At 38.9% G+C, this 22659-nt stretch overlaps 1 protein-coding gene across 1 annotated transcript in view; it reads right to left on the reverse strand.

The window, feature by feature from the left end:
- Window positions 1-10943: 10943 nt before the first annotated feature.
- Window positions 10944-22659, reverse strand: part of srek1 (splicing regulatory glutamine/lysine-rich protein 1) — a 68378-nt gene continuing 56662 nt past the window's right edge. Inside the window, exons 11-12 of the mRNA XM_048595236.1 lie at window positions 16327-16504; window positions 10944-13568 (exon numbers count right to left, since the gene is read on the reverse strand). Coding sequence (XP_048451193.1) covers window positions 13284-13568; window positions 16327-16504 — 463 coding nt within the window. The 3' untranslated portion in view covers window positions 10944-13283. The remainder of the gene's footprint in view (window positions 13569-16326; window positions 16505-22659) is intronic.

Raw genomic sequence — 22659 nt, forward strand, 5'->3', positions numbered from 1 at the left:
GCTGAGCTTTTCCAGCAACTTTGTTTTTGTTCCTGATTTACAGCATCTGCAGTTCTTTTGGTTTTTACCAGGATGTTGCCTGGAATGGAGGGAAGGTCTTACGAGGAAAGTTTGAGAGAGCTAGGACTTTCCTCTTTAGAATGACGAAGGATGAGAGGTGATTTGACAGAGGTGTACAAAATGATTATAGGTGCAGATAGATTGGACTGCCAGAGGGAGCCACAGACTTTTTCCTAGGGTGGAGGTAGCTATTATGAGGGGGCATAATTTTAAAGTGAGTGGAGGTAGATGTATGGGAGATGTCAGAGGTAGGTTCTTCACTCAGAGAGTGGTAGGGGCGTGGAATGCATTGCCAGAGAGGGTAGTGGAGTTGGCCTCATTAGGGGCACTTAAGTAGCTATTAGATAGGCATATGGGTGATAGTATAAGGTAGGGATGGAGGTTAGATAGTCCTTAGGTTTAGGGTAAAAGTTCGGCACAACATCGAGGGCCGAAGGGTCTGTACTGTGCTGTACTGTTCTATGTTCTAAATGTGTGCCAGACATAAATGTATTTATTGTAATTCCTTTGGAGGAAATAGTCATTTCCTGTTATTATGACAATACTATGCAGTTTCTTCACTTTTTTCACATATTGAGAAGCTCCAATAGTTTAGCATACACATTTCAAAACAGAAACACAACTTAATTCTGAAAGTAATAGCCTTTATGACATGGCTCAGTTAAAATTTGCATAATCTTGCCTTTCAGGAAAACCATGTTTTCTTGTAACATTTAGTGCCCTGGAGACTGGACACTAAAATAGTATGTTTTGGAGCTATGCTTGTTGAATTCTATCAAGCTATTTTTGGACGTTCTTCCAGTTTTTAAATCACTGAAATATGTGAAATATTCATGATATAGCTTAAACCACAGGATTTCAGCTTTGAATATCAATTTCAGCAATAAACTGACTCAATTTTTAAAAAGTACCTAATTTTCATCTTTGAAATGCGTTTTTAATTGTTGTCACTTAAGGGCTTTTTCTCAGGTGGAATATCAAGAATAAACCAATTGCAACCCCGAATCATTTATTTAAAAAGCTAAGAAAATACAACCATATTGGTTGTGGTAATTTATTGTATAAGAAAACCTAGGAGACATTTGTTGGTTATATCAGGGGACTAGTATTGAATTAGGTTCAAAAGACTTGCTTGTGCCCTGCTTTAATGTTTCAATTACCCTGTTTATTTTAGGCCATTAACCCAAGATAACCACAAAACAGATTTGAGAGATTAGGCAAGTGTCATTATACAGATATTGGTTTTAGCATTCTTTGTCCCCAATAGCTCATTGCAAAAACACTGAAGCAGAGTTCATAATTTATCAAACTGCACCTTTGACATTAATGTATACAAGCAGGAAAGGATTTTGGGAATCGTTAGGCTGTGGACTCCATTCATTTGTGTTACAAACCTAGGGGAGCACTATTCGCACATGTGCAGTACCAGTCACAGTGATACGTCACTAGCCAGCTGTCACACTGTGGGTTGAGTCCGCATGCACAACTGTTCCTAAAGTCTTTTCAATAGGTGGCAGGAATTGTACAATGTGGTAAGTTCCAATTGCATTGCAAGTTTATTTTTTTTTAAATTTAACCTATTTTTCTAATCGAACTGTTCAGAGATGTTGTTACACACGTCTGGAGCAGGTGGGACTTGAACCTAGGCCTGTTAGTCCAGGGATAGGGATACTACCACTGTGCCACAAGACAGGCTATCATTGCAAGTTTATTAGATGGAGTAACTCATCGAAAATAATACTGACAGACTAATTGGACCCAATTGTCCATCAATGTGTCATAGTCATACAGCATGGAAACAGTCCCCATGGTCCAAGTTGTCTGGCCAATCAGACATCCCAATCTGACCTATTCCCATTTGCTAGCATTTAGCCCAGATCCCTCTAAACCCTTCCTATTCATTTACACATCCAGATGCCTTTTAAATGTTGTAACTTTACCCGCATCCACCACTTCCTCTGACAGCTCGTTCCATACAGATACCATCTTCGAGTCATAGTCATACAGTATACAAACAGACCCTTCAGTCCATCCAGTCCATGCCGACCATATTCCCAAACTAAACCAGTCCCAGCTGCCTGCGCATGGCCCATATCCCTCCAAACCTTTCTTATTCATGAACTTATCCAAATTTTATTTTAAAAGCTTTAACAGTACCTGCATACACCACTTTCTCTGGCAGTTCATTCCATACACAAACCACTTGCTTTGGATAAAAGTTGTCCCCCCTGTCCTTTTTAAATATTTCTCCTTTCACCTTAAAAATAGAGCCCCTAGATTCGAGCTCACCCACCCAAGGGAAAAGACCCTTGTCATTCACCTTATCAATGCCCCTCATGATTTTATAAACCTCAATAAGTCACCCTTCAACCTCCTACGCTGCAGTGTAGAAAGTCCCAGCCTTTGCAGCCTATTTTTAATCTCAAACCCTCCATTCCCGGCAACCTTCTGGTAAATCTTTTCAGAACCCTCTCCAGTTTAATAATGTCCTTCCTATAACGGACTGACCAAAACTGCACACAAAAGAAGTCTCACCAACGTTCTGTACAACGTCAACATGACGTCCCAATTCCTATACTCAAAGGCAATGAAAGCAAGCATGCTAAACACCTTCTTAACCGCCCTGTCCACCTGTGACGCAAATTTCAAAGAATTATGTACCTGAACCCCTAGGTCTCTACAACAGAGCCGTTCGGCCCTACAATTAATTGAATAAGTCTTGCCCTTGTTTGTATTACGAAAACGTAATATCTCAATGCAATGTGCTATATAAAGAAAACTGACTGGTTTTCTGGTTAGAAAAAAAAATGGTGTATTTAGCTTGTTGAGCAGAAACTCAGCAGAAAGTGATCCATTTAGATGTAATCACTGCTCTTTAGCTAAAACCAGCTGTGATTCAGAGTTGTGTCATTTCCATGCTTTGCTGTTGATTTGTTGTGAACATGCTTCTTTAACAATTTCATATTAAAGAATTCCATCAAACCACATGCAAAACAACAATTCATCATGATGCTATTGGAAAATTATTTTTGCATTCATGTCTGAAGTGCTGAACTTGTTTTTGAAGCACATCAGAAATTATGGTTTTCATTACATCACCTACCGTGATAAATAATGGGAAATGAATACAATATGTGTTGAAGATGTTGGTGCCCTGCTCCCCCCACCCCTGCACCTGTGGGAAAAGTCCCTTTAGCTGTCTGTCTCTCTATTGTGATCTTTCTGTCTCATTTGGCACCTAATTTTTCTCGGTCTGCTTTCCCTGTTTTTATCAGGCTCAATGAAGATTCTCTACCAGTGTCTGGTTTTTTACCTGTTTTGATCCATTAAATTTTAATTGTGGTATGTAGCCTGAATCTCTTAATATATATTCTTCCAACAAGTTGAGACAATTTCTTGGTGGCATGGCCATATAATAGCAGTTCAAATCTATAGGCTTGTTACATTTAACTTGTGATAAAATTGCTTCTCTATTTCAATGGCCAGTGAATCTGATTTTCAGGACATATCTCGTGTAAACTCCACAAATTTGACAGTATGGATTTTCCTTTTCCAGGTTAATTGATACTGATCATTAATTAGTTATGCTTATTAATTGTCAATGAATATCAGCAAAGATTTGCGTATAAATTGTCAAGTACATCATGATAGAGGAGATTTGTTTTCTGCCAAAATGGGTTTGAACCCTAGTCTTAAGAGTTGCAATTCAGCACTCGACAGTTGCATACTCAAGTAAAAAAAAGGTTTGGGTAATGGACTACCATAATAATAGATACACTAACTATGGACCCTAAGACAATAGGGTGGGTCAACACAGTGGAGGATGTTTCTTAAATGTAAACGCATAAAAGGCACAATGGAATAAAGGAATATTGAGTGATGGGAAGTTGGCTTCGGAAAGGAATCTTTGTACCGACAAGAACACACCAGGGTAAAAATGGAGTAAGCCACCCAGAAAACAATTGAATTAATTTGTCCAGTGAAGATGACAGACTGACTTTGTTTTAATCCTAATTATTTATAGAACATTCTTTGTTTCTAAGATAAATCAGTCGAAATCCCCAGTAACAGCATGAAGAAAGATTTAGAGTAATAGAGAGTAGGGTTACCAAGCAGTCATTCACAGACCTTCAAAAAGGAGATAAACATTGACGTGTATTTAAAAGGAAAATCATTGTGTGGTATTAATCTCATTAGAATAAAACATTTTCTTTAAATGCTTGCCTACAAAGTTAAGCTTCTCTCAAGAAAACTAAAATCTGATTTAAATGTGAGAAGAATGGATGAAGGAAACCACGATGTGTCATGAAACGGAGGTGCTTAGAATTTCATTACGAGAAAGAAGATATTATCAAATTTATTTAAATATGGACTTTCCCTATCACCCAATTTTCAGACCTGCAAGTTTGAATGATCAAACTTTTATCTATGTTCCATATTTTTGTCTATGAATAACAGGACAACTTTCTTACTCTGTAAACTAGGCAGAATTTGCTACTGAATTTCAACATATTGGTGTAATTGTGTATAATCTTTTAATCCATGTCAATTCACGAACTATGAACTGAATAAAGAGAAATATTTAATTTGATCAGTTCTGTGAAATAGGGACAAAACTTCCTGGTTGGTATTAGCATAACCCAACATCTGCACAAAATTCAACAGATAACATTTATCTTTTATTGAATCTAGAATCAACAAATGAACATGAAATATCTTACTTGCTTGCTTATAGTCAGCAGTGCAAACATAGCATCTGCCACAGATGTAAATATTTGACAAAGCTAATTTAAAAACCCTGAAAATTGAAGATGTATTTCTTCATTGTTTGCAGTCTTCTGCTCAAAAGACAATGGTTTGCACTGCGGTGGCCAACTCCGTGTAAAACATCATCTGATATGGCTCAGGAGTTCCACTCAGGCATAGCAGTGTCTGCTGCAGGGGAAGACAGTGGGCTGACAACTTGCAAGGTTAGCTGGGCCCATTTTAACCAGCTAAGCTTTAAATAGCTGCTTGTCTCATCCAAAATCATTTTCTTCCTGTCAGCGAAATAACCAGTTCTAAGGGTAAAGCTGTATTCTGTATTATTTTTAACTCACTGACAAAAATAAAACATTTCAAATGTTATGATACAGATTTCCTAGAAGTATGCATTCCTGCAGGGATAACATATTCTCTGTATTGTGGGAATGAGCAATTTAGTCTAAGATTTTGCATGGTCATACAAATCAGTGATCTTACCAAAGGAAATCTGTGTTTAACTAATGCATGGAGTTTTTTTTAAAGGATGTAGCAAGTAAGGTAGATAAAAGGGGAATGAGTAGAAATTCAGGTATGGTCCATCTAAACTCCATTTGATATCACACAAAAGACAAGGGCTCATGGAATAGGAATAGGTGATAATAAATTAGCATGGAGGATTTGTTAATGAGCAGCAAGAGAATTGTAGCTACAAATGTGGCAAAAACTGCACACAATAAGATGGCAGATGGCAGTGTGAGGGTATGCACTTTGGTTATAGGAAAAAAAAGCAATCTTTTTTTTATTTAGAAGGTGTAAAACTTACAAATGCTCATACAAAGAAGTCAGAAAGTTAGCATGCAGGTATAGCAAGTAATTATGAAGGTAAATGTCACATTACTATTTATTGCAAGGAGAATGGAGTACAGGAATAAAGGAAAGGAATAAAGAAAAGCAAACAGGGTAGCACGGCTGCCTCACAGTGCCAGGGATCCAGGTTCGATTCTAACCTCAGGTGACTGTCTGTGCGGAGTTTGTACATTCTCTGTGTCTGTGGGTGCTCCGGTTTCCTTCTGTGGTCCAGAGATGTGCAGATTAGGTTTTCTGGCCATGGTAAATGTAGGGTTATAGGGTAGGGGATGGGTGTGGGTGGGATGCTCTTCAGAGGGTCAGTACAGACATGATGGGCTGATTGGCCTGCTTCCACACTTAGGGATTCTATGAAATGACACCACGTTACTTAGTCTCATAAAAGCTACGTACAATGTTTATACAGTTCTGACATAACCTCCCTGTTCCTGAACTCTATATGCCTTGGCTAACAAAGACAAGTATCTCGTATCCCTTCTTAACCACTTTATCTACCTGGCTCGCTACCTTAAGAGACATGTGGACATGCACACCAACGTCCCTTTGATCCTTGGTGCTCCCCAGGGTCATACTGTTCATCATGTATCCCCTTACCTTGTTTTTCCTGCCCAAGTGCCTCACCTCACTTATCCAGACTGAATTCCATTTGCCACTGATCAAACCATCTGACCAGCCCGTCTATATTCTCCAGCAATCCAAGGCTATCCAACTATTTACCACGCCATCAATTTTTGTATCATCTGTGAAATTACTGATCAACCCTCCCACGTTCAGATCCAAATCATTTATGTATATCACAAACAGATTGGACCCCAAAACCCATTGGATACAGGCTTTCAGTCACAAAACACCCTTTGAACATCACCCTCTGCTTCCTGCCACTCAGCCAATTCTGGATCCAATTTGTCAACTTTCCTTGGATCCCGCAGGGTCTTACGTTCACCATCAGACTTCCATACAGGGCCTTATCAAAAGCCTTGCTGAAGTCCGAGTAGACTATGTCAAATGCATTGCCCTCACCTACACACCAGGTCATTTGAAAAATTCTAAGCTGGTCAGACACTATCTCCACATAACAAAACCATGCTGACTGTTCTTGATTAATCCCTGCCTCTCCAAGTGCAGGTTAACTTGTCCTGCAGAATTGCTTCCAAAAGTTTCCCCACCACTGAGGTTAGACTGACTGGCTGGTAGTTTCCTGGTTTACCCATACCTCCCTTCTTGAATAACAGTACCACATAGGCTGTCTTTCAGCCACCTCTTTTCTGGCCAGAGGGCAACTGAAAACTATTGCCAAATGCCCTTGCTATTTCCTCCCTTGCCTCACTCAAGAGCCTGGGATACATTTCATTAAGTCCTGGTGGGTTTTTTTTAAGCCTGCCAGACCACTCAGAACCCACTCTATATATGTTGATTTCCTTAAGTATATCACAGGTTTCTCTGGTTTCTATACTCGCATTCATCTCTCTCACTAGTGAACACCGACACAAAGTATTCATTTAGAACCCTATCTACATTCTACAGTTCCACGTACAATTTACCACTATAACCTTCACTAATTATCCTTTTATTCTTAATGTAGTAGTAAAATAACTGTTAGTTTTTCCTGGACTTAATTTTCTCAATTACACTGCTTGGTTGAGCTTTAGTTTTGAAATCTTTTATTCAGTCCTGCAGTGTAGGGCATCTTTAAGTAAGATCATAAACCTTGTAACTTGAGTTTAAGTCATCTTACCTCAGACTGAGTGTTTTAATCTTAAATTCCCTAACTATCATGTTGGCACAGGGTAATGGCTTCAAAGAAAAAGAAGTCAATTCATTGTGATTTTTCTCTTTCAGATATTAAGTATGCTTCAGGTTGATTCTCACAATTAACCTCAATGGATCTTCTCTTTGGGGTCTTAATATCATATCATCCTCATCTTTAATGAGACATTCAATTGGAGGCAGAATATATTCAGTAGTTTTGATGACCTGTTAGCAAATACATGCCTCTATGTTGAATCAAGAGAATCCAGCTTTTAAATACCAGACATTGTGACCAATTTTTAGTATTATTTTCATTGATGCCCCACAAGGCAAAGGGAGAAGGCAGATGAAAGGTAGTCAAGAAGTAGCCAATAAACATTATTTGAAATAAATTATCGTTTAAACTTTTATGCCTTTTCTATGTCTTTCAAACTGTGTATTACTTGATCTATAATTGCAGGCATGCGTTTATCCCCACTCTTTGTAAACTTCAACCAGGCTCTATTGCATGCATCCAATTCTGTAAATTATACCGATCCTATTCTGCACTGTCCAGCTCATACATCTACATTTGTCTCCCTTTCACCTTTGATTTCCATAGCAACGTAGGCAGGAGCAAATTACTGCAGATGCTGGAATCTGAATGGAAAACAAAAAATCCTGGAGATCACAGCAGGTCAGGCAGCATAGCTCGGATGAAGAGTCATCTAGACTCAAAACGTTAGCTTGCTTTCTCTCCATGGATGATGCCTGACCTGCTGTGATCTCCAGCACTTTTTTGTTTTCAGTCCAGAGCAACATAGCCTAATATCAAATGCAGTTGCTGGAAATCGGAGATAATGTGGAGAAATGCATCAAGTCTGGCAGCATCTGTGCAGAGAGGAACAGAGTTGGTATTTTGAGTCCGATTTGACTCTTCTTTAGAACTCATTATCCTATTCTTTAGCAGCTATGCTTTAAATTTTACAGGTTCTATGCTTCTGGAACTCGTTTGTTAATCCTTTCAACATCTTTACATTTATTCCTTCCTTCAAGGCTATTGCTTAAAGTCTACCTGTTCACCCTTCCCCATATCATCCTTGTTGACGGTGTCCATTTTGTTTTCTTTACATGCCTCTTGGGGTATTTTCATTAAATACACAATATAAATGCAACTTAACACTTGCTAGTATTATTTTTCCAAATTTTATCTATTCCTTCTTCTAACTTACTTTTCAGTTTTCTCCTAATGTCTTCTTATTTCTGCTTAATAAATATACAACTTGGAAAAACAAGCATTAATCAAGGGTAGTCAGCATGGCTTTGTAAGAGGGGAGATCAAGTCTAACAAATTTCTAGATGAGGCTAGGGCAGTTGCTGTTGTCTACATGGACTTTAGTAAGGCTTCTGACAAGATCTTGCATGGCAGACTGGTTAAGAAATTAAGAGCTCATGGTATCCAGGGTAATTTGCCAAATTAGATCCGAAAATGGCTTAGCAGCAGTAAACAGAGGGTAACGGCCAAAGGATGTTTTTGTGACTAGAAGTCTGTGTCCAGTAGCACTCCGCAGGTTTTGGTGCTGGGTCTCTCTGTTTGTTCATCAATGATCTAGACATGAATGTAGCAGGTTTGATTAGGAAGCTCACATATGACACAAAATTGGTGGCATAGTAAATAGCAAGAAGGAAAGCCTTAGAATACAGGGCGATATAATTGGTCTTTTCAAATGTGTTAAGTGATGCATCAGCGGTGGGGGGAGACTTACAAAGCAAGGGTGTACACTTTGAGCAGTAGGTCTCAGGAAGCATACAGGATCCGAGGGACCTCGGTGTAATTGCCCATAGATCCTTGAAGGTAGGTAGATCAGGTGGTTAAGAAGGCATATCAGATAAGACTATAATGAATAGGAACAAAAGTATGGGCCATTTGGCCGCTCGAACCTGCCCCACCATTAAATAGGATCATGGCTGATCCGATGTTCCTCGCCTACTCTTTGTGTTTTTTCCATAAACCTTGGTTCCTCTACTAATCAAGAATATCTCTCATCCTTAAATATACTCAAGGATTCTGCTCCCAGTTCTGGTGCTGCTTAATTGTGAGACTATGCTCTCTGGTCCTGGAGTCTCCCATGAGGGGAAACATCTGCTCAGCATTTACTCCATCAAGCCCCTTAAGAATCCTATATGTTTCAATGAGATCCCTTCTCATTCTTCTAAACTACACTGAGTACAGTGCCAAGCCGGTTAGTCTTCACTCAAGACAATTCCTCCATACAGAGATCATCCTAAGTCAGCCTTCTCTGAACTAACTCCAATGAAATAATATTTTTCCATAAATTAGAGGACTGAACCTGCTCATAGTACTCCAGGTATGGTTTTCACCAGTACAGTTGCAGGAAGACTTCCCTACTTTTATATTCCAACTCTCAAAATTACAGCCAACATTCCCTTAGCCTTCTGATTACCTAGTGCACCTTCGTGCCAGTTTTCTGCGTTGCATGCACTAATACCTCCAAGTCCCTGTGTGATGCAGCTTTTCTGCAGTTTCTCTCCATTTAAATAATGTTCTGTTCTCTCAACCTATTAATATCGCTCTGTAAACTGTTTATATCCCTCTCACAACCTGCCTTTTCACTTATTTTTGTGTCATCTGCAAACCTGGCTACAGTACATTCACTTTCTTACTCCAAGTCACGATTTCCCTTCCATGGGATATTTGCCTTTATTACAAGGCCTTGAAATCAAAACCAGAGCTTAGGACGGAGCTCATTATGTTATTAGGCAACCGCTGGTGTTCTTTGTGCAATTCTGATTACCACACTATATGAAGGATAAGATTGCAATAGAGAGAGTGCAGAAGAAATTCATCAGGATGGTGCCTGGACTGGAATGATTCAGCTGAGCGTGGGTATCTGATTTAAGTGTACAAAGTTCTGAAGGGCATAGACAGGGTAAGTAGGGAGAAACCTTTCCCTTTATTAGAGGCATCAATAACTGGGGGGAGGGGGGCACAGTTTTAAGGGAAACAGCAGGTGGTTTAGAAGGAATTGGAAGAAACCATTTTTCACCCAGATGGTTGTGGGCATCTGGAACTAACTGCCTGAAAAGGGTGCTAGAGATGGGAACCCTCAGGACATTTAATAAGTATTTAGATGAGCATTTGAAGCACCATAGCAGACAAGGCTACAGGTCAAGCGCTGGAAAATGTGCTTAGAATTGACAGATGTTTGATGACTGGCATGGACACAATAGGCTGAAGGGCCTCTTTCCATATTGTAAAAACTCTTATGACTCTATATCTTCTGCATTATTCAGAGATGACTAAACAGCCAACAGACTTAAATATATTGGCAATCACCAAAAATTAATAATTCAATAAATAAAACATTAGCCAATATTGCTTTGTTTCCTTTTGGTCATAGTCCCCATCATGCTTGAAGGATATTTCCATAATTCATTAACAAACAGGATTCCAAAGACAATAATGACAATAGAAATTTAGCTAAGCTATGCTCTATTAGAGAAAACAATAGCTGATCAACTAGTTGTCTTATTAATAGTTTAACTATATTTATTATATAACAATTAAAAAGAAACAGATGTACTAAATAATCACATCAGCAATCTGCAACAGTTTGTAAAATGGATATCACACAACTATCTTTAGTGCCACAAAGATGACTTCGGTCACATTTTCTGAGGATACACTGGAATTAGCAACTAAGCAATTTGCACGTTTTGTACTATGGTTCTTCTTGTACTATAAACTTTTAATAGAAAATTGCACTTCACAGTTTAACACAACATACCAATAGCATCTTTGCAGACATTCAGAGCCTTACACATGCTAAATATTCCAAAATATAAGCAAATACCTCACCCTCTTCGCACAAGTATCTTTCAAAATGTAAGCAGTACATAATAAATGGAGCTTATTTAACAAACATGAACTATTAGCAAAAGAAGACAGACATTATTCACTTTTATGTTATTAGATCAACCAAGAAATAACATATCATGTGGCATTCTGTAGAAGTGAGGAAAATATTATTTGGACTATGAATGGTAGTGTTAAGTGTGCTAATTTGTGTGTTGGTAAGTACAATATATCATGGTACAGTACTTGGATGCCATTATAGGTCTTAAATTTCAGAAAGGAGTTCAAATCCCCACTTTTTAGAAGGAATGCAGTTGTGTACGGAAAAAGCGTCAGATTCCTACAAAGTCAAATTAATCTATCAATATTTTAGAATAACTTATTACTCAAACTAGACAAATTATGGCTTCTAAGCAGATTTTTTGATACATATTATACTATACTGGGCCATGAAATACAGTAATATAGCTTTATCATTCTTTCCTATTACATCAAAACAGTCAATTGCCACTGAAAATAACAGATTTAAAGAAAGAGATAATAGCACTACTTTCAAAAAAAGTGTTGAAGTAACTATACTGCACTTAAACATTCTTCACTATGTTACAGCACTTAGCCTAAAAATGCAAATGGCAAGATAACATTTTCTTGTTATACACCATACCGGTTTCTTAAATGTAAGAAATTACTGCTTCTTTTGCTGATTCAATTTTCAACCCTCTCTTCTTAGTATGACTGTTCATACCACAGCATGGTTTAACCAACAGTCACCCTGCACTTTTATGTAGCCAATCTTCATGCATAAGCAATACAGTCAAACCTTATCCTTATCATTTAATATTCATATGTGCTCGATTACTTGCAAGGATCACAGATAGCATTTATAACCAGAAATTCTGGCTGCCTGATCCCTTTCTTGTTCCACGGAATTGCAGAACCTGTCATACCCTAACTGCCATTTCATTGCTAAAGCAACACTGGCAAATCACTGAATGTGGAAATCTTCTCGAATGCTACAGTTTGGTATCACTGGAAATGATGCATCCAATCACTAAAGTAATTGCAGGAGATCTAGTCACAGAACAGTGAGCCACCTCCTCCCATGTCTCGTTTTCTTGGTATCTTTGTTCACAAACTCAGAGTTTGTCAGTATGAGTCCAGTACGTGATAGCTGCTAGACTGAATAATAATGAATAATGGCCATAGTTTGAAACTCTCAGGACAAAAACAATTTGTAGCAACAGAAAGATTTGATTCACATATTCCATAAACTAGGTAATAAATTAGCAGTTCCAAATCTTAATCAAAGTGAATAAACCAGTCTTATTAAATAATTAGAAAACCACCTGGATAAATTGAATACTGACACTATAATTTCAGTGAAAGTACTGGTACCACTGCAATGCCGTTACATATCATATCATAAGACTCTCCCTACCGCTGACGCTCACAGAGAGCTTGATTTCATTTAATTGCCAAAGCTATAAAGTACAAATAGAAAAATTCACAGAGATTGGAATCATTGATTTTATTTTATCTGAAAAATGGGCACTCTGTAATAAAATCTTGTTCCATCTAACTGTGTATTCTTCTATCTCGACTCTCAGTATCAATACATTTACAAATGGTGAAGTCTATAACTGCAAGGAGGGGATAAAAGGTCCGTATGAAAAGGGTATATGACACTGTTCCCTCCCCTCATCAACATCAACAAAATAATGTCCGGACATCTTACGGACTTAACAACATTCTGTGAAGGCAAATGTGTGCATTGAGAGAGTTTAAGGAAAGTAGTACATATATTTACAAATCTTTTATGACAAAGGCACTACTTTGTCATTTTCAGTCTGAGTGACATCACTTATCCACCCATTCTATGCTCACTGGTTCATGCAAACTCAAGTTAAGCTTTTCATTACAGATTTCTCACTTTAAAATGCTGAAGCATCATCCAGTTCTGAGAAACATCAAAGATAATGTCACACAGATATGTAATCAGGTCAAGCTGCTAAGGACATTCTACCTCAGCTGAAGAAGCAGACTTGTTTTGCAAATCATTTAAGTCTGTAGATAGTGTTTCTTGTTTTTCTCCATTTTCTTCTTCAGCACTAACTACAGGTATATTCTCAGACTTAACTTCTTGTTCATCTTCTTGTGTGTTTTGGTGAATTGTGTTGTGGTCACCATTTTCTTTAACAGTGACCAAGACTTCACTACTAGTTTCAGTGTTTTCTTTTTTGTCTTTGTTTGCATCATTAATATGCCCTTCTTCATTATTGCATTCTCCTTCCACCTGAAAAATATGAAATATCTGTTAAAACTCCTCACTAATATTGTGATTGATGATAGTAATCTAAATATAGTATCACAACAAGTTCAAAAGGGTTGAAATGAGGCTAACTGGAGAGAGCTTTCCAAATCCATAATCAATACTGATGAAATGATTGTTTTTTGCCTCAGTAGTTCCTACTATAGAGCAGTAATAGTTAATACTTCGGAGTTCGTAACCCAAACGAATATTACACAGCCCTACACTAAAACCTCACCAAAGAAGTGACCAATGAAATAATGGATCAAGAATATGTACAAGTTGACTTTAAACTCTATATCCCTATTTTTGGAAATGTATAACCTCGCAGGCATGCTGTTAGTCAAACCCTGGCTTACAATTTGTGAAACCAATATTTAAAAAAAGTGTTTAAATGCAAGTCTGAACACTTTTGATAATAATGGCAAACTCTTAATCCTACCTTTTAGACCCAAATTATATGATTCTACCTGTGATCAAAAAAGGTGGTAGATGGACTGCCGAAAGACACTCAATGCCAGCTACTGAAAGGAACATGATAGTGTCCCAGAGATGTCAATATTTCAGCATTATGTTCCACATGCTGATTTATCTGGTTAGTTTAGATGTTCACAATCATATTATTAAAAACAGTTTCGTAATACAGAAAGTTTACTAACAAAGCCACCTATTTCTGTCAAATTGAATTGGATTAAAAAAAACCATAGACCCCAGTGTGACAAAATAAATTAGAAGATAACATCACAATCATGGGTACTTTGCTTGCTCCTACTTTTAAATATCAGGTGTATTCAAATGCTTCACAATACTTGAATTATACTTATGTCATGTGCTATATAAATTGAATAATTACAATAAAGGAGAGGTTGTGGTAACATCACTTGACTAGTAATTCAGAGCCCCTAATTAGACCCAAGCTAATGCTGTGATCACATGGTTCAAATCCCACCATGGCAGCTATTTAAATTCAATAAATGAGTGTGGGATTAAAAGCTAATCTAATAGTGACCAATGTCAAATGTTGTAAAAACCCATTTTGCTCACTAATGTCCTGTAAGGGAGGAGATTGGATGACATTACCCGATCTGGGCCATATGTGTCTTCAGACCTATGGCAAGGTAGCTGACTTCTAAATGCATTAGGTAAGTCCTGAATCACTGCATTATGGATCTACCAGAAATGGTACAGGACAGTGGTAAACAGTTGGGAGGAAATTGCTTTGGAAACCTTCAAACATAGGGGAAAAGAAAGCAGGATTAGGCCATTCAGCCATTCAATCCTGCTTTGCCATTCAATACGATCGTGGCTGGCCATCCAACTTAGTATGCTGTTCCCACTCTCTCCCCAGATTCCTTCAGCCCTAAGAACTATATGTAACTCTTTCTAGAAAACAGTCAATGTTTTGGCCTCAAATAATTTCTGTGGCAGAGAAATTCAGAGGCATACCACACTCTGGGATAAGAAATTTTTCATCTAAATGGTCTACCCCATATCGTTAAACTGTTACTCCCAGTCCTGATTTCCTCAGTCATTCAGACCAGCCTTTCTGCATAGTCCTGTTAGAATTTTATAGGTTTCTATGAGCACCCCACCCCATTTTGAGATTTCTAAGGCTAGCTCAGAAACTGGCATTTATAACGGCCTCTGGAATCTCCAACAAATAGGAGTGAGCACAACATTTAAAAGAATTAATGCAGGATACCACTTTATGTCAAAGTTAGCTGATCAAAACATAGCTACATCACCCGAAGGTTGCAGGAACAGCACCTCATATTTCGCTTGGGAACCCTGCAGCCCAATGGTATCAATGTGGACTTCACAAGCTTCAAAATCTCCCCTCCACCTACCGCATCCCAAAACCAGCCCAGCTTGTCCCCGCCTCCCTAACCTGTCCTTCCTCCCACCTCAAGCCCCACCCCCATCTCCTACCTACTAGCCTCATCCCCACCTCCTTGACCTGTCCGTCCTCCCTGGACTGACCTATCCCCTCCCTAACTCCCCACCTACACTCACCTTTACTGGCTCCACCCCCGCCTCTTTGACCTGTCTGTCTCCTCTCCACCTATCTTCTCCTTTATCCATCTTCTATCGGCCTCGCCCTCTTTCCCTATTTATTTCAGAATCCCCTTCCCCTCCCCCATTTCTGAAGAAGGGTCTAGGCCCGAAACGTCAGCTTTCCTGCTCCTCTGATGCTGCTTGGCCTGCTGTGTTCATCCAGCTCTACATCTTGTTATCTCATAGCTACATCATGACTGCCTTTCCCATTGGTGAAGAAAAGTAACTCCACAATGCTGACAACTGGGTGTTCCTGCATCACTATTTTGCAAATCTGTCCTTCGTGAGTTGACGTAATAGAATACTAATGTCAATCAATCTACAACCATCTGTTTTCTTACTATTGCGTCTCAAGTCCCAGCTGTTCCGGTTAGGAACAGAAATCTGACTCCATCTCACAGATCAGTGATTCCAATTTGGGCAGCATTGTATTTTCAGAGTATTTTAAAAGCAACAAACTAGATTTATAACCTCCTGTATACAAAATCAAATAAAGGGATTCCACTTTTCTTTGGACTTGTTCCATTTATCTTTACTTGCTGAGTTTAGGAAACCGGTTTCTCATTAGTGAATAGGTTTTTGATGTACACCTACAATGTGTTGCTTGAATTGTTTTTCAGCTGCACTGAAAATAAGATGTAATTTATGGTACAGCTTTAAATTCTGCAATTCCTTTACAAAATACCACCTTGATATCAGTTTTGTCCGGCTTGATTTTGCCATCTTTCTCCTTATCTTTCTTCTTCTTGGAGGTAGAATGATCTCGCTTATTCTTATCCTGGCTCTGGCCACTTGAATTTTCTCTGTTCTCAACTCTATCTTTGCTGTGCCCTCTGTCTTTGTCTTTTCTTTTCTCTTTCTTATTTCTGATAAAAAAAAAAAGAAACAAACAATTTTAATCACAACCTTTACTCAAACACAGTGTAAAAAAAAGTGGACTGTTAGTATATAATTTACAACAACTGTATTAATAATCAACTGAGCTGGGTAACTGGAACTTGCACGATGAAGAGGGCCAAGGAAGAAAGGGATAAAAAGACTAGATAAGAGCAAGAAAATGAAAGAGAGAAAGGAAGAAAATCATCCTGAAGCAATGTAAAATCAATGTAGCACATCTGAGAGGTGTCACTGTTGCAAAGTATGAAACACCAGTTTGTACATAACAACCTCCCACAAAACAAAATGTGATAAATCTGTTTTACTGATGTTAACTGAAGGATAAATATTGACTCGTGTATCGAGGAGAACTCTGCTACTTTTTTTCAAATTAAGTGGTTTTGCAACATGGTTCTGAAGGAATTCTATACGCTCAATGAGATTGCTTCTCATTCTTGCAAATTTTAGGGAATATCTGCATATTTTATCCAATTACTCTTTGTAAAACAATCCCCCTTTTCCAGGAAATAGTCTATTCAGCCTCTGTTGCACTGTGGCCAAGGTAAGTATATACTGCACACTATGAAACCAAACTTATACTCTAAGACCTGACCTCATTGCCCGAAGTGCAGTAAGACTTCATTCCTAGAATCAGTCATACAGCATGGAGCATAAGAGGCTGAGGGATGACCTTGTAGTGGTTTTTACAAAATCACGAGGGGCATAGATAAGGTGAAGAACCAAGGTCTTTTCCCTAGGTGGGGAAGTTCATAGCACACGTTTAAGATGACAGGGCAAAGATTTAAAAGGGATCCAAGGGGCAACTTATTCACACAGAGGGTGGTCTTCTACCGTCAAGCCAATTCTGAATGCAACTGGCTAGCTCTCCCGGAATCCCATGTGATCTAACCTTACTAACCAGTCTGCCATGTGGAACCTTGTCGAAGGTCTTGCAAAAGTCCATGTAGACAACGCCTACAGTTTTGCCTTCATCTATTTTCTTGCTCACCTCTTCAAATACTCAATCAAATTTGAGACACAATTTCCCACACACAAGGGCATGCTGAGGATCCCTAATCAGTCCTTGCCTTTGCAAATGCATGCAGATCCTGTCTCTCAGAATCCTCTTCAACAATGTACCCACTACTGACATCAGGCTCACCAGTCTGTAGTTCCCTGGCTTTTCCTTGCAGCCCTTCTTAAATAACAGCATAACATTAGTCACCCTCCAGTCTTCCAGCACGTCATCTGTGGCTGTCGATGATACTAATATCTAATACTAATATATAAACGTGAGGGGCCCTGCAATTTCTTCCCTAACTTTCCATAATGTCCTAGTATACATTTGATCAAATCTTGGTGATTTATCCATCTTTATGCGTTTTAAGGCATCCAGCACCTCCTCTTCTGTAACGTGGACTCTTTTCAAGACATCGCTAGTTATTTCCCTAGCTTCCATGCCTTTCTCCACAGTAAAAACTGACGTGAAATATTTGTTTAGGATCTAACCCATCTCCTGTGGTTCTACACATAGACAGCCTTATTCATTTTTAATGGAACCTAATATCTCCATAGTTACTCTTTTGCCTTAACAGACCTGTAGAATCCCTTTGGATTCTCCTTAACCTTATCTGCCAAAGCTTATTCATGTCTCCTTTTAGCCCTCCTGATTTCCCTCTTAAATGTACTCCTACACACCTATATTCCTCAAGAGATTCACTTGATCCCAGGTGTCTATATCTGATACATGCCTCCTTTTTCTTGACCGGAATGTCAATACCTCTTGTCATCTAGTGTTGCTACAGCTTTGCCCTTCACACTAACAGGAACACGCAGTCCCTGAACCCTCGTCATCTCATTTTAGAAAGTCCTCCACTTGCCAGATGTGTCTTTACCTACGAAACAACTCCAATCAACTTTCCTGTCTAATACCATCAAAACTGGCCTTGCCCTAATTTAGAACTTTAACTTGTGAACCAGGCCTATCCTTTTCCATTACTATTTTAAAACTGACAGAATTATGGCCACTGGTCCCAAAGTGCTCTCCCACTAACACCTCATTCACTTGCCCTACCTTTTGCCCCTTCACTAGTAGGGCCATCTACATATTGATTGAGAAACTTTCTTAAATACGCTTAACAAATTCCTCACATTCAAGCCATTAACACTATGGCAGTCCCAGTTTATGTTTGGAAACTCAAAATCCCCTACTATAACAACCCTATTATTCTTACAGCTATCTCCCCTTCTCTTTCCTATAGCCTCTGTACTCTGGAACATTCAGTTGCCCGTCCTGTCCCTCCCTCAGCCATGTTTCCGACATCCCAATTCTGTCAATAAATCGTATTGTCTTCCTAACTGCTTACTGTGCCTACATGTTAATTTTATGCAATTTGTACAATTGAGATTTTGTTGAATATCAACATTTCCCAGTTTCCCACTAAAAGAAGATCTGCTTTTCTATTTGTCCTTCCACCTCAGAGAGGTTTATCTTATGAAGATAGAGCAGTTTAGTTCGATACTCTGGAATTTAGAAGAATGACAGAAGATCTAATTGAGGTATATGAATGCAAAAGGGGATTGATAAAAATATAGAAAGGATGTTTCATGTGGCGCAATCTAAAACAAAAGATCACAGCTTTAGGATATGAGGTAACAGATTTGAAACAGAACAGAGGAGAAATTACTTCTCTCAAAGGGTTGCAAATCTGTGGAATTCACTTCCCTAGAGTATGCTGGGACATTGAGTAAGTTTTAAGGAGGAGACTGACTGATTTTTGATTAGTTCTAATTAGTTAAGGGGCTATTGAGAGCAGGCTGGAAAGCAGAGTTGAGGTCGACATGAGATCAGCCATGAGTGTATTAAATGGTGGTGTAGGCTTAAGGAGCCTGGCTCGAGCTCAGCTGGAGCAGCAGCAGCTGAAGCAGAGTGGAGGAACCTGGGGTGAATGGCAGCAGCAGGAATGAACCTGATAAAGCCTGAGAAGTAGGGCCTGGATTGGGCTCTGACATGTGGGAGTCAAAAGATAAGGATGGCAAGATTCAGGAACCTGAGATGACAAGAGATATTGAAAGTTTAGTCAAAAAGAAAAATGAAGCATATATAAGGTTTAGCAAACTGAAGTCAGACAAGGTCTTTGAATATAAAGGGTGCAGAGAAGAACTTAAACAAGGAATTAGGAGGGTAGAAAGCAGCCATAAAATATTCTTGGAAAGTAGGATTAAGGAGAATCCTGAGGCAATTTTTTTTATGTACATTAGGTAGCTAGGAAAGGCAAAGTCCACTCAAGGTTAAAGGAGGGAATTTGACTGTTTCACATTAGTATTCACTAAGGAGAAGAACGTGGATTATGGTAAGATTAGGGTGAGGTATGTTGATACTCCAGGGCATGTCAATATTAAGCAGGTGGTGCTATTGGGTGTCTTCAAAAACGTTAAGGCAGGTCAAGTCCTGAGGGCCTAATGAGATTTATACCAGGATACTAAAAGAGGCAAGGGAGGAGATTGCTGGGACCTTAACAAAGATCTTCACATTCTCTTTAGGCGCAGGCGAGGTCCCAAAATAGCTAATGTTGTTCCTTAGTTTAAGGGCAATGGGGATAATCCATTATGGGCCAGTGACCTTACATCAGTGGTAGGAAAATTATTGGAGAAGATTCTTAGTGATAGCACTTACTTGCATTTGGAAAAGAATGGTGTTATTAGGGATAGTCAGCATGGCTTTATCAGCAGGAAGTCTTCTCTTAGAAATCTCACTGCATTTTGAGGAATTGAAGATGATTGATGAGGGTAGGGCAGTGGATATGGTCTACATCGACCTTGTCAAATCCTTTAGTAAAGCTCCTCATGATAGGCTGGTCCAGGAGATTACATCACATGGGATTCACAGTGAATTTGCATGTTGGATCCAAAATTGCTTGGCTATACAAGACAGAGGGTAGTTGTGGAAGAGTGTTTTTCTGACTGGAGGTCAGTGGTGGGACACTAGTGGTGTTCCACAAGGATCAGTGCTGGGACCTCTGAACATATTATGATTTGGATGAAAATATAAGTCATCTGATATGCAGATGACATGAAATTTTGTAGGGTTGCGGATAGTGAAGAAGCTTGTCAAAGGATACAACAGGCTATAGATCAGTTGAAAAGTTGGGTAGAGAAATGACTGAAGTATGAGGTGATGCATTTTGGGAGGTCAAATGCAAGAGGAAAGCATACAGCAAACGGCATGACCCTTAGACTCACTGATATACAGAGGGATACGTGATGCAAGTTCATAGCTCCCTGAAAGTGGCAGCATAAGTGAAAAGATGTATGTCATACTTGCGTTCATTGGTTTGGCACTAATTATACAAGTTGGTAATTCCTGATGCAGCCGTATAAAACTTTAGTTTGGACACATTTGAAGTATTGTGTGCAGTTCTGATTACCACACTATAGAAAGGATGTGGAGGCCTTGAAGGTGCAACAGGTTTGCCAGCATTGAGAAGTATTAGCTATAAGGAGTGGATGGACAAACATGGATCATTCTTGCTAGAATGTCAGAGGCTGAGGAGTGACCCATTAGACAAATATAAAATTACGACAGGCATGGATAGGGTGGATAGTCAGAGTCTTTTTCCCAGGGTGGAAATGTCAAATACAAGGGGGCGTAGGTTTAAGGTGAGAGAGTGGAGAAGTTTAATGGATGTGTGAGAGCAAAGTTTTGTTTTTACACAGAAGGTGGTATGTGCTGAGAATGTACTGCCAGGGGAGGTGGGGTAAAAGCAGAAATGATAGCAACATTTAAGAGAAACTTATATGGACAGATGAACAGGCAGGGACAAGGGGAATACAGAACATGTGTAGACAGATAGGATTTGTTTAGAGAGGCATCATGGCCGGCACAGACATGATGAGCCAAAGGGCCTGTTCCAGTGCTGTTCTGTTCTACGTTCAAGGGTTGAATTGCCTACACCTGCTCTAGTTCTCATGTTCACTCACTTGTCTGTAACTCTCTGCAATATATTTTGAATCCTCCTAACAGCTTATTTTACCAAGCAAATTCTCCTTGCTACCAAACTTCAATATGCTATATTTGGTCCCCTCATTTATATTACTGATATAGTGCTATCACCATTAAGACTGTTTCTAAACTGTTTTGTTTGAGGTAAACAGAACTTGCTGAAATTTTTATTTGTTTGGTGGTTACAGGATTGAATGGTGTGAAGATGCATTGAATTCAATATGACAGCAGACCCATGTGACAAGATCCTAAGTCACAAGTTTTCACCTGACCTTAAGTAAGTTAACACATTGACAGAAAATGAGGAAGCAGCTGATTCTGATGCTGGGGACTTGTAGATTTTCACCGTCAATAAGACCGGTGGAGGTAGGCGCATCATATGGTATGGATTAACCACCAAACAAACAGCTGAAGGTGGAATTCACGCAAGAAGAAAGAAGGAATGTGAAATGTTAGTGGGTAGAATCACCAATCAAAAATCTTGCCACAAGGAGAAATTCAAATTTAAGACTACATCGATGGAGAGTGCAGAATAATGGAGAAACACAGGGATTTCATTTTTCACTAGGTGGGGTTGGGACAGTGGCGTAGACCTATTTTATAATATACTGTAATAGGTGCCCACTAAAAATGCTTCCATGATGTTGATTTTACTTATTTGGTTACAGTAAATGTCTTGAAACATGAAATTTCATCACATGATTCTTTGAGGTGGTCACTGGGGAAAGAATTTATTAAAGTCCTCACCTAAATGGGGATCATAAAAAAGCATTTGTAAATAACTTAATCACAACCATTGATCATTGTGGAATACACTAGTTATAGCCTACAAAACGTTACCCATTTATTCCTAATTTGTCTTGTTAGCCAATTGGAAATCCACATGAATATATTACCTCAAGAGGGCTAAGTGTATTATCTGCTAACATCTTAAGGCAGTTCCGCTAAATCAAATTGAGGAGCTAAATTTAACGGTACTCGCCAATTCCCCTTGCAACCTTCTTTGTATATAAAATTCATGCTAAATTTAGTCGTCTCTAGGGAGAAAAATATCAACTGGTAAACTCTGAAGTTTAAGTTGCCATAGTCCCAGAGGACCAAATGCAGATGTCACCCTAGACAGAGATGAATCATAGAACCCTA

This window comes from Rhincodon typus, chromosome 3 (assembly GCF_021869965.1).
Source record: "Rhincodon typus isolate 14 chromosome 3, sRhiTyp1.1, whole genome shotgun sequence".
In the NCBI taxonomy this organism is placed as follows: domain Eukaryota; kingdom Metazoa; phylum Chordata; class Chondrichthyes; order Orectolobiformes; family Rhincodontidae; genus Rhincodon; species Rhincodon typus.